At 47.1% G+C, this 14,111-nt stretch overlaps 2 protein-coding genes across 5 annotated transcripts; one reads left to right on the top strand and one right to left on the bottom strand.

The window, feature by feature from the left end:
* Positions 1 to 1,529: 1,529 nt before the first annotated feature.
* On the bottom strand, positions 1,530 to 6,409 carry MRPL27 (mitochondrial ribosomal protein L27). Its single transcript, XM_012789759.2, has 4 exons — positions 6,332 to 6,409; positions 4,147 to 4,272; positions 3,696 to 3,763; positions 1,530 to 1,916 (listed from the first exon to the last, which is right to left on the bottom strand). The coding sequence occupies exons 1-4, from the start codon at positions 6,369 to 6,371 to the stop codon at positions 1,710 to 1,712; spliced, it is 441 nt and encodes a 146-aa protein (XP_012645213.1). The 5' UTR covers positions 6,372 to 6,409; the 3' UTR covers positions 1,530 to 1,709.
* EME1 (essential meiotic structure-specific endonuclease 1) lies at positions 6,402 to 13,991 on the top strand. Of its 4 annotated transcripts, none has more exons than XM_012789754.3 (9): positions 6,402 to 6,479; positions 7,743 to 8,554; positions 8,640 to 8,767; positions 11,302 to 11,388; positions 11,486 to 11,607; positions 11,812 to 11,935; positions 12,169 to 12,284; positions 13,193 to 13,382; positions 13,642 to 13,991. In XM_012789754.3, the coding sequence occupies exons 2-9, from the start codon at positions 7,768 to 7,770 to the stop codon at positions 13,822 to 13,824; spliced, it is 1,737 nt and encodes a 578-aa protein (XP_012645208.1). In that variant the 5' UTR covers positions 6,402 to 6,479; positions 7,743 to 7,767; the 3' UTR covers positions 13,825 to 13,991. The 4 variants fall into 4 exon arrangements, with proteins under 4 accessions (XP_012645208.1, XP_020136881.1, XP_012645209.1 ...); XM_012789755.3 differs by lacking the exon at positions 6,402 to 6,479 and adding an exon at positions 6,503 to 6,675; XM_020281292.2 differs by lacking the exon at positions 11,302 to 11,388.
* Positions 13,992 to 14,111: the final 120 nt, after the last annotated feature.

Genomic DNA, 14,111 nt, shown 5'->3' with positions numbered 1-14,111 from the left:
CCCAATTAGAGCCCCTTGGGTCAAGACAAGGAAAGGGCCACTAGTGGAGAATCCCAAGATTTGGCTGGAGGCCCCACTGTACCTCTTTGTATAGAGGGAACAATGGCAGACCCCAGCCCAGGGAGGCCTTCCCAAAGGGGTTTCCATGAAGCCAACAGCTCTAGACCCATCCTGTTTCCTGGAAGGATCAGTCATTAGGGGAGAGGAGATATAGGAAGCAGCAGCCAAAAAAAGGGCAGTATGTATCTGGGGGGAGGGCACGGGAATAGCTAATGCCTTTGCTTTCCCATCCCTCCAGCCACCACCAAGCTATGAGGAAGCCCTAGGGTCACTGCCTGCAGCACCACCCAACCTTGGCTCTGCTCACCCTTCCCAGGAAGCAGCCATCTGCCTTGCTCAGGGAAACACCACTGTGTAGGAGGGAGCAACCACCCTTGTCATGCCTCTTCCCATTTCTCCAGGGGACTGGAAGGGACAGCACTGAGCTTATGGAGGCAGCCCCCAATCTCCCCTGCCTAAGAACTACCCCAGCTGGGCCGTGGTACCTGAGGCCCCCACACTGGATGCCAAAGTGAACCCCCACAAAGCCCAGGTCACCTTTGCCAAGGATCTGCAAGAGGTGAAGAATCTAGGGTCGTGCCCTGAGAGAATGAGGTAACAAGTTCAAGGCAGAATTTCAGCATTTGGAGGCTCTGTCCACAATCCCTGAGCTCCTGGGCAGAGGAGAGTCCCTGAAAGGAAGCCATGGGACTGCAGTCAACACCACCTACCTCCAACAGCCAGCAATGACTGTCCCCCTCAGCAAGATTTCCTTCCTGGGCCCTCTACTCAAAGCTAAGCCTCTAAAGATCATGGTTGGTATGACAATGAAGGTCTATCCCCAGCCCACTCTAGGCCCTCACTGAGATTCCTAAAGCCAGAGTCTTTGCTGCTGTTTATGGCTGGAAATAAATCAAGAACCAGAAAAAAATGTGGGCTTAGCGTGTCTAGCTCTTTGGGTGAGCAGGAAGAAGCCATTTGTTACCTACTCTGCCTTGCCACTAGAAGGTCCTAGGGATTTCAGGACAGATGGGGCCTGAATGAACCTCTGAGGAGGATCTCCTGCCATCCCACAAGCTCCCTCCCTACCCTGGACCTGCAGAATCAGGCAGGGGGCTACCACGTGGCCATCTCTGGGGCTACAGCCCGAGCTCCCTTTGCGTGTAGCTCCAAGAGAGGAAGATGACTGTGTTGTTTTGACTCCCTCCCACCCCTCCTCCTCCCAGGGCCCAGGCACTGGACTTTTATGGGATCCAAGAGGGGAAGTAGTAGTGACACCCTCAAGCACAAGCTCTCCTCTTCCTTCCTCTCTGGGGGATGGTACTGAAGCACTCCCCTCCTCCAAAGTCCTCTCTTTCTCATTTCTTCACTCTGATGGGCCTCTTGCCTGCTTTGAGGTCCCCTCTTGGTGTGCACTAGAGAAAGTAGGTAAGGGCCAATGAATCAGTAAGCAATTCCATCCAGATTTGTCCCCAAGTAGCACAGGCTCATGACTCCGGCTAACTTTATTTTTGGCCCCAGGTCAGGTCTCCCAAAGGGTTTCTCAGCAGTCACTTCACAGAGTCTCCCGCAAAGACTCCTTCACCAAGCACACATCTTCCTCGGGAGGCCTTATCATTACCTCAACCCTTGACTTCTGTCACCTGGGCTCCAGTATCTGTCCAATGGCCTCAAAGCATAGCGACCAGTTTGAAGGTGCCCTCAGGCTTGGTAGGAACTACGTGGACAAAAGTCTTATAGAGCACAGCGCCCTTGGGCAGCCTCGTAACCAGATCCACGGCTTCAGCGTTGCGGGGATGGGGCACGTAGGGCTCCTTAGTGTAGCGGACTATCCCCTCTTCCAGGGCGTACAGGCACTTCCTCTTCCCCAGCCCCACCTGCAACACACAGACCTGGTCAGCTGGACGGAGAGCCAGGTGGCCCATTGCAGGGCTTCAGACAGACTTCTCACATGGTTTCAGGCCCTGGGGCTGACGGGGAGGGTTCAGAGAGCTCTACCTCAAGTTCCCTTTCCCACTGCTTAGCTCTTCCTTGCTTTCTGCTTCTTTACTGACACATAACAAAGGATGGAAAAGAACACTCCAACAGCCAATCCTGGTCACTGCTCAGTCCCAGAGGGCTGATACTTGGAGCTATGTCTTTGCAAGTGGTCAGAGGTCACACTAAATAGATCCCAAAACCAGGCAGAGGAAGATGCCCCAAATCAAGGCCCCTTGAGCTTCACTTAGACTTCAAAAACACTAGAGTTAAAATATTAAACGCTAGTTTGATGTGCATTTTCATCTGTATAGTGATCTATAAAGTTTAGGCTCTATGGAGAGTATAGACCAAAGCTATATAGATAAAGCATATGCTAAAAAAATAATCGTACTGACATGAGCTAATACTGAAGCAAGCCCTTTTATCTGATCTCATTTAATCTTCACCTTGTGAAATAGGTATTATTTCCGACACTGTTTTTCAGATGAGAAATATGAAGCAAAGAGGTTAAATAAACTGTGTGTTGTATATACAGTTTTTAACCATATTGTTTTTTTGGTTTTTTTTTTAGCTTTTTTCTTTTAGAACTTCAGATAGGATGTGGGGTGATTTTTACCTAGGCAGTCTAGCACTATTCTCTGTCTCTCTAATTAAAAGAAAAGACTCTGGAGCCAGGATGCTTGCTTTAAATCCCAGCAATACTACTTATTCGTGTGGTCTTGGGCAAGCTACTTCACTGTGCCTCAGTATTTTTTCATCTGCAAAATGGGGATAATATTAACTACTTTACAGCGTCATCTTGAGGATTAAATGAGTTAATAATCATAACAAGCTTAGAACACTGCCCAGCTCAAAGCATGTTAGTTTTTATTGTTGTTATTGAGTTAACATAGCCACACACCCAATGTCTTAAGTTCTAAAAGATAAAGCTACTACATCTATTTTCAATTCACATAAAAAGTAGCATCTTTGAAATAAATATAGGTTATTATTAGCCTTTCTGTGTCCATTAAAATTATCAGAAAAGGGGTGAGGAGGGGAGAAATTGATTACAAAGGAAACTAAACTAATATTTAAAATAATGTGAAGGGTATAGTACAGTTCTGTCTTAACAAAGAACTTTCCTACCTCATAAAGTCATCCCAACTTGCTGACATGAAATCTCCATCTGTTAGAGACCTAACGTCTAACACACACTGAATTACATTTTATTAAATTCAAGCTATCTTTCAACCACCTACTAATAAGCTTATACAAAGGAAGAATTCTTAGAAATCATGAAAAATGAATAAATTAAAATTAGTTTCCCAAGACTCAAAAAATATCTTAAATCACTAGGCAGCTCATGCGCCAAGAACTAAGGGTTAGAAAGGAGAACCAAGAATACCAGCCTAACGCTATGCCAAGGCAAAACGTAAGTGATTTGGGAATTAGGCAGACCTGGTTCAAATCCTACCAGTCACTTGGTCTATAAGTTTCTGGCCTTTCACCTATAAAATGGAGATGATACTTACAACACAGGTATGTGGTAAAGATGAAATGAGATCATGTAGGCATAGGAAATCATCACAGTGCCTGCCATTTGGTAAGCACACAATGAATGCAACTGTTATTACTGTGCTCAGGAGCATGGAGATGTCTAGGAAAGACAAAAGGGGAGCCACAGAACAACTCACATGGGCACCTGGGTGCCAACGGAAATGGCGCTGAGTCCCAAGGATGTTGCCAGCATGAACATAGTGACCTAGAAGAGAAGTCCAAAAATGTACTGACTCCAGGCCCCAGTGATCTGGCAACACAGCAAACTGCCAAGAAAACATGATGGCCCAAATGTTGCACACCAACCTCTAAGCCTGCCCCTGGCCAAAAACAACTCCCAGATGGTTCAACACAAGCAGCACCTGGCATTCCACCCAACACAGGATCCTCCTGTCTTAAGGCTAAAGTTAACATCAACCCACTCCTCCTCAGCCCCTCCCCTTCTTCAGGTCTTATCTGCCCCATTAATGTAGAGAGCCAAATAATATGGTGGAGAGAACAGGGCCAGGTATTTGTAGGTGTGCTGTTCTCCTAAGGAACATCAGGGTACGGAACTGCTGGGAGATGGAAGCCAAGGCACATCCTCACCTTCCATTTTCTTGATGCCATAGCGTCTGCCTGATGACTTTCCACCAAGGTTTTTGGAGCTGCCACCTGTCTTCTTGGATGCATATCTGACAGCAAGAGCTGTAGCTGGAGGAGGGCTCAGCAGGGCTGTAAATGCAGAAAAAACAGAAACACTGCTCAGACAGAGAGGTTTGCAATCAGACTCTCTTTCTCTGCCTCAATGGGCCATTTGCTAAGCTGAGAGGTGGCAGGGGAGACAAGAAAGACATAATATGTGAGGGGAGCAGAAATACTACTTCTGAGTGGTTTTCAGGGAATACCTGGAAGTCCCTCGCCTTCTTCCACAGCAGGGGACAATTTATTCCTTGTATTGTCCAGGGTGTAAGCACTGTGCTGGGGATAGGGGTGGTAGGTGGTGGGGAGCAGTGAAATATAAATGAAAAATAAAATAACCATCATGTGCTCTGGGTCCTGACACATTCAGTCTGAATGTGCTGAAGAGAAACAAACACCACAGAAACAGAAGAAGCCAGCAAGTGGACACCACAGAACTGCCTGCTTCAGAGCTTCACTCATCCTCATGCTCCATGGAGGGGCCAGACTCTCTGAGCTCAGAGAGAGGCTTCTGCTTCAGCCTCACTCACCATTTTCTTAGCTATCCACTCATCTACCACCCACCAGATACTTGTAAACAAAAGGGGCAGGTGATCTGGGGGTGGCTCCCACAGAGTCCTGGCCATTTCAAAAGGCTGGGCCCTTTCTTCCCAAAGCCCATCAAGCAGAGGTCCATGACCAATACACTGCCCTTTGTTAATCTTACGTCTCCACACTCATTCTAAAGTGCTCAATGGCATTTATTTTAAAAAGGAAAATGAACCAAAGTTCATACTAAGATGGAAGTCCCTTGATATATATGACAAGCCTATGGATGGAAGTCCTTATCTTCAGGTCTCCAGACACAGCCATAGTTTAAGGACCATGCCAGGGTCTTTATAGAAGACCTTGCGGTCTCTGGAACCTATAAGTTCAGAGTTCCAGAAATCTAGTTTTCTGATATTTTCATGAGAACAGAGACTAGCTGGGGCAAAGGACCACAGATAAGGGCTTGGAGAGACAACACATTAAATGCCCAGCACCAGGATCTACCTACCTTTAAACATCTATTCATTCATTCACTCATACACTCATCAAGCTCAGGAACTGGGCTTTTGCTTTACCAACGTTATCTCATTCACAGATCTTTTTACTCTTCACTCTACTCCCTGTCCTCCTCAAAGTAAATGGTACCGCCATCTATCCAGTTGCTCAGGAAGAAACCAAAGAGTCAGTGAAGTTTCCTTCTCTTTGTTCACCTCACATATCCAGTTCACCAGCAAGCTCTGTGGCTTTTATCTCCAAAACAGATCTCAAATCCATCCATTTTCCTCCAGGTTCACTGCCACCAGTAACATCTTGGCTAAATCATCTCTGTCAGGACCAGTACAACTTCCCTCCCGATTTCACCCTATTATTCCTATTTTACAATACTACTCTCTTTAAACTTACATAAGAGCATTAGCCTGCTTCTCAAAATGTAAAATTGGATTAAGTCGCTCTCCTGCCCCTCATTCAACACAGGGCTAAGCCTCCTGTTATCCTTCCGCATGTGTCACGATTTACAACTGTTTAATTTACGTGTGTATTTACTGACTTATACACCAGAAAGAACCGTTCAGGGGCCAGAGATCATGTCTTCATGTTTTCTGCTGATTTTCCCAACATGTACACCTCAGTCTGTTAAATGAATAAATTAACTTTTTGAGCTTCAATGTGCCAATACTACTAATCCTAATCCTTTTATTTTTTTCTTTTCTTTTTTCCCCCAGATTGACCCATATAGACATAATAATCCTTTCTACAAATGAAGGGATCCACGCAAACCCTCAACTGCCAAGGAAACCGTCCACACACACCCCGAAACGCCCGGGAAGCAGACGGTGCAGCTGAGGCAAGGGAAGAAAACGAGCTACTCAAACTGTCTCCCTCGCAGCTCCGCCCAGGAATTGTCACATGATCATCAACTGCCCTCCCCTCAAACCTCGCGTCCCCTACACTTCCCCTCGTATCCGAGGTCCTTCGCGGGGACCGGTTTCCACTTCCCGGCCTCCCTGCTGGATCCGCACTCTGCTTTTACCCCTCGCCTCGCTATGGCTACGGTGTTAGTTACCTGCTGCCCGCGTCCTCAGCGCCAGTATCGTCGACGCCATGTTTGCCTTACACCCGCTTCCGGCCTCGGAAAGGTTCTGCTTCCGCTACCGGGAGATCTACTTCCGGGTCTTGCCTGGCAGTTGAAACAGTAGCGCGAGAAATCGGAGGTGAGCGCGCTGGGTCGCGGGCCGCTTGGCTGGTCAGAGTTTCCGTCGTGAGCACCGCTTTGTAGGGTCTTGATGGCCAGGGAGTCTGGGGGCGTCTGCAACGGACTGCAGACCTGAGAGGCGCGGAGCTTCCCCGGCCGAGGCCTGCTTGTCCGCCTCCCTTATTTTACAGTAGTTAGCCGAGGCTCAGCGAGAGGTCAGGGATGAGGCCCCCTCCCTTGTCTTCAACTTACTTTAGTTAACCAGATAACTGTGTGCCAGATAAACTGAGCTACAGTAGATGCGATATTTCATTTAATTCTCACAGCCTACAGAATTGGTATTGTTATCACTATCGCGCTAAAGAGGAAACAGAGGCCCAGGAAGGTTACGTTACTCATCCAGGGTCATACCTACAGTGCCCGTAAAAGTTCAGGCAATCAGTCTTGCATGTGACCTAGCAGTTCCACTCCTGGGTGTATACGTGCAAGAGAATTGAAAACATGCCCCCACAAGAACTTTTACATGAATGTACATAGCAATATTTATAATAGCAAAAAAAGGGGGGGGACAAACCAAATGTCCATCGTGTGATGAATGGATAAACTAAATATGGCATATCCATACAATAAAATATTATTCAGCTATAAAAAGCAATGAAGTACTGATGCATGCTACAACCTTGAACCTTGAAAACATTATGCTAAGTGAAAAAGACAGGTCACAAAAAGGCACATATTGTATGATTCCATTTAAATGAAATGTCCAGAATGGGCAAATCCATGAAGACAGAGTAGATATGTGGTTGGTAGGGGTGGGAGGGCGGGGGAGAAATGGGAAGTGACTGCTTAATGGCTATGGGATTTTTTTTTTGAGGTGATGAAAATGTTTTGGAAATAGTGGTGATAGTTGCACAACATTGGGAACTATACACTTTTAAAATGATGAATATTATGGATTACAAATTATATTTTAATTTTTAAAAAGGATGATTTTTGGCATCTCCATTTCAAATGCAGAGATCAACAAGGGGGTGGTGTTGAACCTTGTTACCACCCCCATTAAAATTTTGTAATAATGACTCTACTTTGTTTATACCTCACCTTGACCTAGAAGGATTTGGGGAGGATTCCTGTTAGACGACAGATTGAATGTGCTGGGGCCATGTCCTATATCTCTTTTCTCTGTATCTCCTATTTATCTTCATAAAGCTTGGCTATAGACTACATCTAGTGGACTGAATTGAATGCTCCAGTCTGTGTCTCATCTGTCTTTTCCTTTCAGGGAATTAATTTGATAGCACGTATTGATGGCTCTGAAGAAGTCATCATTCTCACTGGATTCCAGTGAGAGTGACTCTGAGGAGTTGCCAACATTTGCCTTTCTGAAGAAGGAATCATCTTCAACAAACAGGAGACAGCCTCAGAGGGAGGAGACGATTGTAGTGGTTGACATCTCAGATTCTGAGGCCTCCTGTCCTCTATCACCAGGATTGAAAGATTCACTGCTTGTCCCAGACACAGCTGAAACTGTCACACAAACAGAGCCAGTCAAGGTGCTAAGCAGTGAAAGTGAGGATGAAGTGGAACTTCTTCCCCTGGCTGAGAGGCTTGCATGTAAGTTTTTGACACACAAGCAGCTGAGCCCTGAGGACTCTAGCTCCCCAGTTAAAAGTGTTTTGGACCATCAAAATAATGAAGGAACATCAAGTGACTGGAAAAAGCAGCCCTTTCCAAAGATCCCTGAAGTTCCCCTGCATGATACGCCAGAGAGGAGTGCATCAGATAACAAGGACCCTATCTTAGACAATCCGTGCCATCAGCTTCCAGCCTATGAGTCTACCTGCCCTGTCCAGAGCAACAGCTTGACAGCAGCCAAAACAAATTCTGACATCCTCCCACCTCAGAAGAAAACCAAGCATAGTCAGAAGGTCCAGGGAAGAGGCTCACAGGGATGCCAGCAGCAGGGACAAGAAAGCCAGAAGGAAAGCACCCTGAGACAACAGGAAAGAAAGAAGAAGGCAGCACTGGCTAACAGGCTGAAATCCCAGAGGCCAGAGGAATGCTTGAAACACATCATTGTGGTGCTGGATCCAGGTCCTCCTAGCATCTGTCTTCACCCTTTGCTGAGTGATCTGCTTTCTGGACCACCCACTGACAGTCCCTTTCCCATCTGTTGCAGTGCTTTTACAGATGGAAGGTGGGGGCCAGCTCCTCGGAGCGTTGCAGTCCATGGGGTGCTGCTGTGTGATTGAGGCGCAGGCTGTGCCTTGCAGTATCACTTGGAGGAGGAGGACTGGGCCATCTGAGGTAGGGGGTTTCTGGCTGACATCTCTCCTCCCCTTAGACTTACAGGATAAATATGTTTTGGAAAGAATATATATCAGTCAGGGCCCCAGCAGAAAACAGATGGCACATTCCACCTAGGATAATTTGAGGAAGATTTAGTAAAGGGACTGTTTTCCAAGGCATGGGTAGGGTACGAGGAAACTATAAGGGACAGCCCAGTACCTCAGGGTAATAACAGCATAATTCAGGGTTTCTTGACCTCAGTACTATTAACATTTTAATTCTTTGTTGTGGGGGCTGTACTGTGATTCACAATGTCAACATTATATTGTGATTCACAATATCACAGTATCAACAATTCACAACAGCATCCCTGGCCTCTACCTGCTGGATGCCAATAGCACTCCTCTTGGTCATGACAATCAAAAATGTCTCCAGGCCGGGCGAGGTGGCTCACGCCTGTAATCCTAGCACTCTAGGAGGCCGAGGCGGGCGGATTGCTCAAGGTCAGGAGTTCGAAACCACCCTGAGCAAGAGCGAGACCCCGTCTCTACTATAAATAGAAACAAATTAATTGGCCAACTAATATATATAGAAAAAATTAGCTGGGCATGGTGGTACATGCCTGTAGTCCCAGCTACTCGGGAGGCTGAGGCAGGAGGATTGCTTGAGCCCAGGAGTTTGAGGTTGCTGTGAGCTAGGCTGATGCCATGGCACTCACTCTAGCCTGGGCAACAAAGCGAGACTCTGTCTCAAAAAAAAAAAAAAAAAAAAAAATGTCTCCAGACATTGCCAATGTCGTTTGTGGGGAAAAATTGCCCCTGGTTGAGAACCACTGACATAACTGTTACCATCCCTTTGCCCGAAGGGATAAAGGGAAGGAGTGATTAGCAGAGTCCAGGAGGAGGGAGAAATACAGATAGGGCCACCTTGAGAGAAGACTTGACCTCCAGTAGAGGGGTACAGTAAACCCTAGGTGACCCCTTTGGGAGGAAACCAGGGGAAAAAATATCCTGATTTCACTCTCCTCCTTCCCTCCAATCCCCTACTGAGGTTTCCCACTGGTCACACCCAGCTGGGAGCCAGAAGACATATGGACCTTTTAATGTCTGGAGAGATCACCTCCTCAGGCAGAGAGCAGAGTGGGCAGAGGGGAGATAATCTACACAGGATTCCTAGTTCTTTAGCTAGGCTGTGGGAATGGGGAGGCTTGTGTTTGAATCCCAATTCTGTGGCTCTATTGCTTTATTGTAATAACCCTGGGCCAGTTATTACAAATCTTTGGGCTTCAGTTGACTCATGTATAAAATTCTTATTGTGTGGCCGGGCGCGGTGGCTCACGCCTGTAATCCTAGCACTCTGGGAGGCTGAGGCAGGCGGATTGCTCAAGATCAGGAGTTCAAAACCAGCCTGAGCAAGAGTGAGACCCGTCTCTACTATAAATAGAAAGAAATTAATTGGACAACTAATATATAGAGAGAAAAAAAAATTAGCCGGGCATGGTGGCTCATGCCTGTAGTCCCAGCTACTCGGAAGGCTGAGGCAGCAGGATTGCTTGAGCCCAGGAGTTTGAGGTTGCTGTGAGCTAGGCTGATGCCACGGCACTCACTCTAGCCTGGGCAACAAAGTGAGACTCTGTCTCAAAAAAAAAGTTTATAGATGATACATTAACATTTTTTCCCTCTTTTTCAGATCTTAAAACTTTCACAGTAATTTGGGACATTTACCCACACTTTTTATTTTAGAGTTGTTAGCAAACTTTTGTATTCATAGAGCAAAGCACTGCCACATTCTGTTTGTGTTTCAGTTGCACTTATCCTATAAGGTAGAAATACTCCGCACATCACAGGTAGGGCAACGGGGGCTTAGCGAAGTTAAAAGCCTAGTTAAGGATCACAGCCAGAACTGGAACTCAAGAAAGAGCTCCTCCCTCCTGTGCTTTGCTGCAGTAAGAGTCTTGCTTTTGCAGATAGAGACCCAATCAGAAAACTTCCTGCTCCCCAGTTACTCCGTGATACCATCTGCTGTAGGATTCTTGGCCTTCAGGCAGCCTTGGCTTTGTGTGATAACGCCCTAGCTATGATAAAGAGGAGGTGCTTTCACAGAGGAAGTTTCCCTTTTGATTCTTAGCTTTGCCACACAAAACCTGTATGTTAGGAAGGGGCACTCAGCTCACAGCATCTGCCTTCAAAGCATTTGAAGTCATTTACTTGGACTAATCCTTTGGAGGAGTTTCCTGTCCCTCCACTTCCCTATTCAAAATGCATAGAAGAAATTAGCAGTTACTTCTCAGTCCCTTTCAACTTGCTGATGTTCCTTCTTACTCACCATCTGTGAGATGCAGGCCACCAGGTTAAACAATTGAGGACTGGGAAAAGACAGGATCATGGGTGGTTGTTTCTTGCCTCCATGACTTCATTCTAGAAGAAAAGGGATAATGCACGAGGGGGAGGGGCGGGAGTGAGCTCATTCACCCAGAAGACCTGGGCCACACTCACAGGTGCTCACCACCTGCTGACCTCCCTCCCTGTGCTGTGTTCCGGGCCCTTTGGCAGGATGGTGAGGACTGGGTGGAGGAGCCAATGGTCCTGGTATTGCTTCTGGCAGAGGCGTTTGTATCCATGATCTACAACTTAAAACAGGTGGGCAGAGCCAGAGGGGTGGGGGCTGAGGCATGGAACAGAGTGCCGACTCTTGCTAGGGAGCAAGTATTAATGCAGTTTCTGCTCCTTCGTGCAGGGAAGTCTGGGCAACACTGAGAAAGGGAAGGAAACACTTCAGGGCTTTGTAACTGACACCACAGCAAGAACAGCCGGGAAAGCTCTGTCACTGGTGATTGTGGATCCGGAGAAGTGCTTCAGGTTTGGATTTGCCCTGGGGATTTAGTGTTAGAAGGGGCAGCTCTTGGGCCAACTGGGTTGAGTTTGTTCATCCCAGATGTGGATCACTCTGCAAGGCAGCACCCCTGGCAAGCCTTGTGGGATGCACTGATCCAGTCTTCTTGCAGCACTTCTGTCTGAGCTCAACCTGGAGCTGCTGTCCTTTCATTTCCTCCCCTGCTCCAGTGCTCAGAATCCCCCAAGGAGAAGGAAACAGGGAGTGGCAAACAAACAGGCCAAGCAGAAGCAGCAACAGAGACAACCAAAGGCTACCTTGGGGTCTGTGGTGTCCAGGGTAGATGTGGAAGAGGTAAGAACTTCCTGTTGCCTGAGTCAGGCTGGGTACCCACTGGTCATCTAACCAGATTTGCTATTGATAGAGAATAAAATGCCCATTGCACACTGCTTTCTGCCTTTGCACCAAGTAGGAGAGAAGGGGCCCAACAGGGATCCAAGGGGCTGGGGTGTGGTTTCAGTGAACAGTAACACTTCCAGCTAGTCTCTCTCTACTCTTACAATCCATTATTGCTTTTGGGTTTCCAGGCATTGGTGGATCTGCAGCTACACACAGAAGCCCAGGCTCAAATTGTGCAGAGCTGGAAAGAACTGGCCGACTTCACATGCTCATTCACAAAGGCTGTGGCAGAGGCACCCTTCAAGTGAGCACCCCCAGCAAGTCCAGCCTCCATGCTGGGCCTTGTCCTTTACAACGGTTAACAGCCAAAGAAAATGTCCCTTTCCCCTAATCTTTGCAGTCAGCCCATTGTTTCTCAAGCTTGAGACAGAAGGAGCTGACCTGATGCTGTAGATTTTTAGGAAGAGCCCCCAGGCCCAGTCCCTTTTAAAATACTCTCCTCTAGCTTATGTGTAACTATGTGTTCTGCAGTTTGGCACTGGGTTACCAGTCGGCCAAGTTCCTAGGATTGATGACAGATCAGATCATAATGTAGTAATCCCTAGTAAAGGAAATTTTTAGCCTACTTAAGTTGAGTGTTCATGGTCACAATTTAAAATTAACAAAGGACCTCTAAGAATTTAAAATTAAATTTGGATCTTGTGTGAGTGTGAGTGTGAGTATGTGTGTGTGGGTGTGTGTAAAAAAAAAATTGAAAAAAAAATAAATAAAATTAAATTTGTTAAATTTTAAATTAGCAGAATTTAAAATTAACAAAGGACAATCCAGTCCAAGTCCGTTGAGGGGATGAAGGCCTGAAGAGGTTGACTTGTCTAGGCTCCTAGCAAGTTAGAACAACCAGAAACAGACTCCAGGTTGCCAGATATCCAGTCCTTTGTGCTTACCCTGTGCACGCTGCCTTCCTGAGCAACACAACCTCATCTCAACATAAGCAAAAGAATCTGGTACCTCCTCTAATGCAGAGAACTAGATGCAGTTTTTAAGGGAATCACTAACTGGCACTATGCTTGGGAACAAAGTGAACACTCAAATTGTTGAAGGCTTAAATAGGCCACACACATCACGTCCAGGAGGGTTTTTCAGTTCCCAGTTTAGGGAAAGGTACAGGTGAGCAACAGGTAACTCACAGCTCTCTAACTGTGCCATCTGCAGGAAGCTCCGAGATCAAACTAGCTTCTCCTTCTACGTGGAGAGTGACTGGGCTGGAGGGGCGAAGGTGGATCGCGCTGGCAGGGGACTTGCACTGGTCTGGAGAAGACAGATTCAGCAGCTAAACCGAGTCAGCCTGGACATGGCCAGTGCTGTTGTGGATGTCTATCCCTCCCCACAACTCCTGGTACAGGTATGCTGCTCCAGGGTCACCGCCCAGCACCCTGTGGTCTCAGCAGGACCCCAGATGATTTCCACAGACAGCACTATTGAAGGCCCAAGGAGGTTTTGTAGGTCAGCAGTGCAGGTCTGCTAAGATCAGAATTGTTAACGCTGACCCAGCCAGGAAGGACAGGTTCTCATCCCCCAACCCAGACTTAGCACCCTCCTTGCTCATAGACAAGAGATGAACATGGATGGTACAGTATTAAGAGGTCATTTACCCCTTTCAGGCTTATCAGCAGTGTTTTTCGGAGCAAGAACGCCAGAATTTGCTTGCAAACATACAAGTGCGCCGTGGGGAAGGTGTGACGTCTACCTCCCGCCGTGTTGGACCAGAGCTGTCCAGGCGTATCTACCTTCAAATGACCACTTTACAACCAGATCTCTCTTTAGACAGTGCTGATGGATGCTAGCACTCAGGGACAAGGGTGAAAAGCTGGAGATTTCCACCTCCCCAACCTCAGAGCCAGACTGCAGCGAGGGAGACTGGCAGTCCCTCCTGGAGCACAAGCCTGGCCGAGGCCCACAAGTCTTTTGTGGGTTTCATTACTTGTCAAAGTCTCCCTTCCTGTCAACTTGGGGAGAAGACTGAGGTCCTTACATCTACAGCATTTAATGTGCCTGTCCTAGCAAAAATCAGTTGTGATGGACAAACCATGTTACCCCTGTCCCAGCCAGCCCTCAAAATACAAAGGAACAA

The sequence above is a fragment of the Microcebus murinus genome, chromosome 18, assembly GCF_040939455.1.
Source record: "Microcebus murinus isolate Inina chromosome 18, M.murinus_Inina_mat1.0, whole genome shotgun sequence".
Lineage (NCBI taxonomy): Eukaryota > Metazoa > Chordata > Mammalia > Primates > Cheirogaleidae > Microcebus > Microcebus murinus.
The sequence above is the reverse complement of the archived record's forward strand: the minus strand, read 5'-3'. Positions and strand labels throughout refer to the sequence as shown.

What these genes read in the sequence shown, in the direction of transcription:
- MRPL27 (XM_012789759.2), bottom strand. Translation starts at nt 6,371, where the DNA reads ATGGCGTCGACGATACTGGCGCTGAGGACGCGGGCAGCAG. An exon ending in GCTGAGGACGCGGGCAGCAG is followed by an intron (nt 4,273 to 6,331) that starts GTAACTAACACC and finishes CTGCATTTACAG; the next exon opens with CCCTGCTGAGCCCTCCTCCA. An exon ending in TGGCATCAAGAAAATGGAAG is followed by an intron (nt 3,764 to 4,146) that starts GTGAGGATGTGC and finishes CTTCTCTTCTAG; the next exon opens with GTCACTATGTTCATGCTGGC.
- EME1 (XM_012789754.3), top strand. Translation starts at nt 7,768, where the DNA reads ATGGCTCTGAAGAAGTCATCATTCTCACTGGATTCCAGTGAGAGTGAC. An exon ending in TGATCTACAACTTAAAACAG is followed by an intron (nt 11,389 to 11,485) that starts GTGGGCAGAGCC and finishes TCCTTCGTGCAG; the next exon opens with GGAAGTCTGGGCAACACTGA. An exon ending in GTGGCAGAGGCACCCTTCAA is followed by an intron (nt 12,285 to 13,192) that starts GTGAGCACCCCC and finishes TGCCATCTGCAG; the next exon opens with GAAGCTCCGAGATCAAACTA.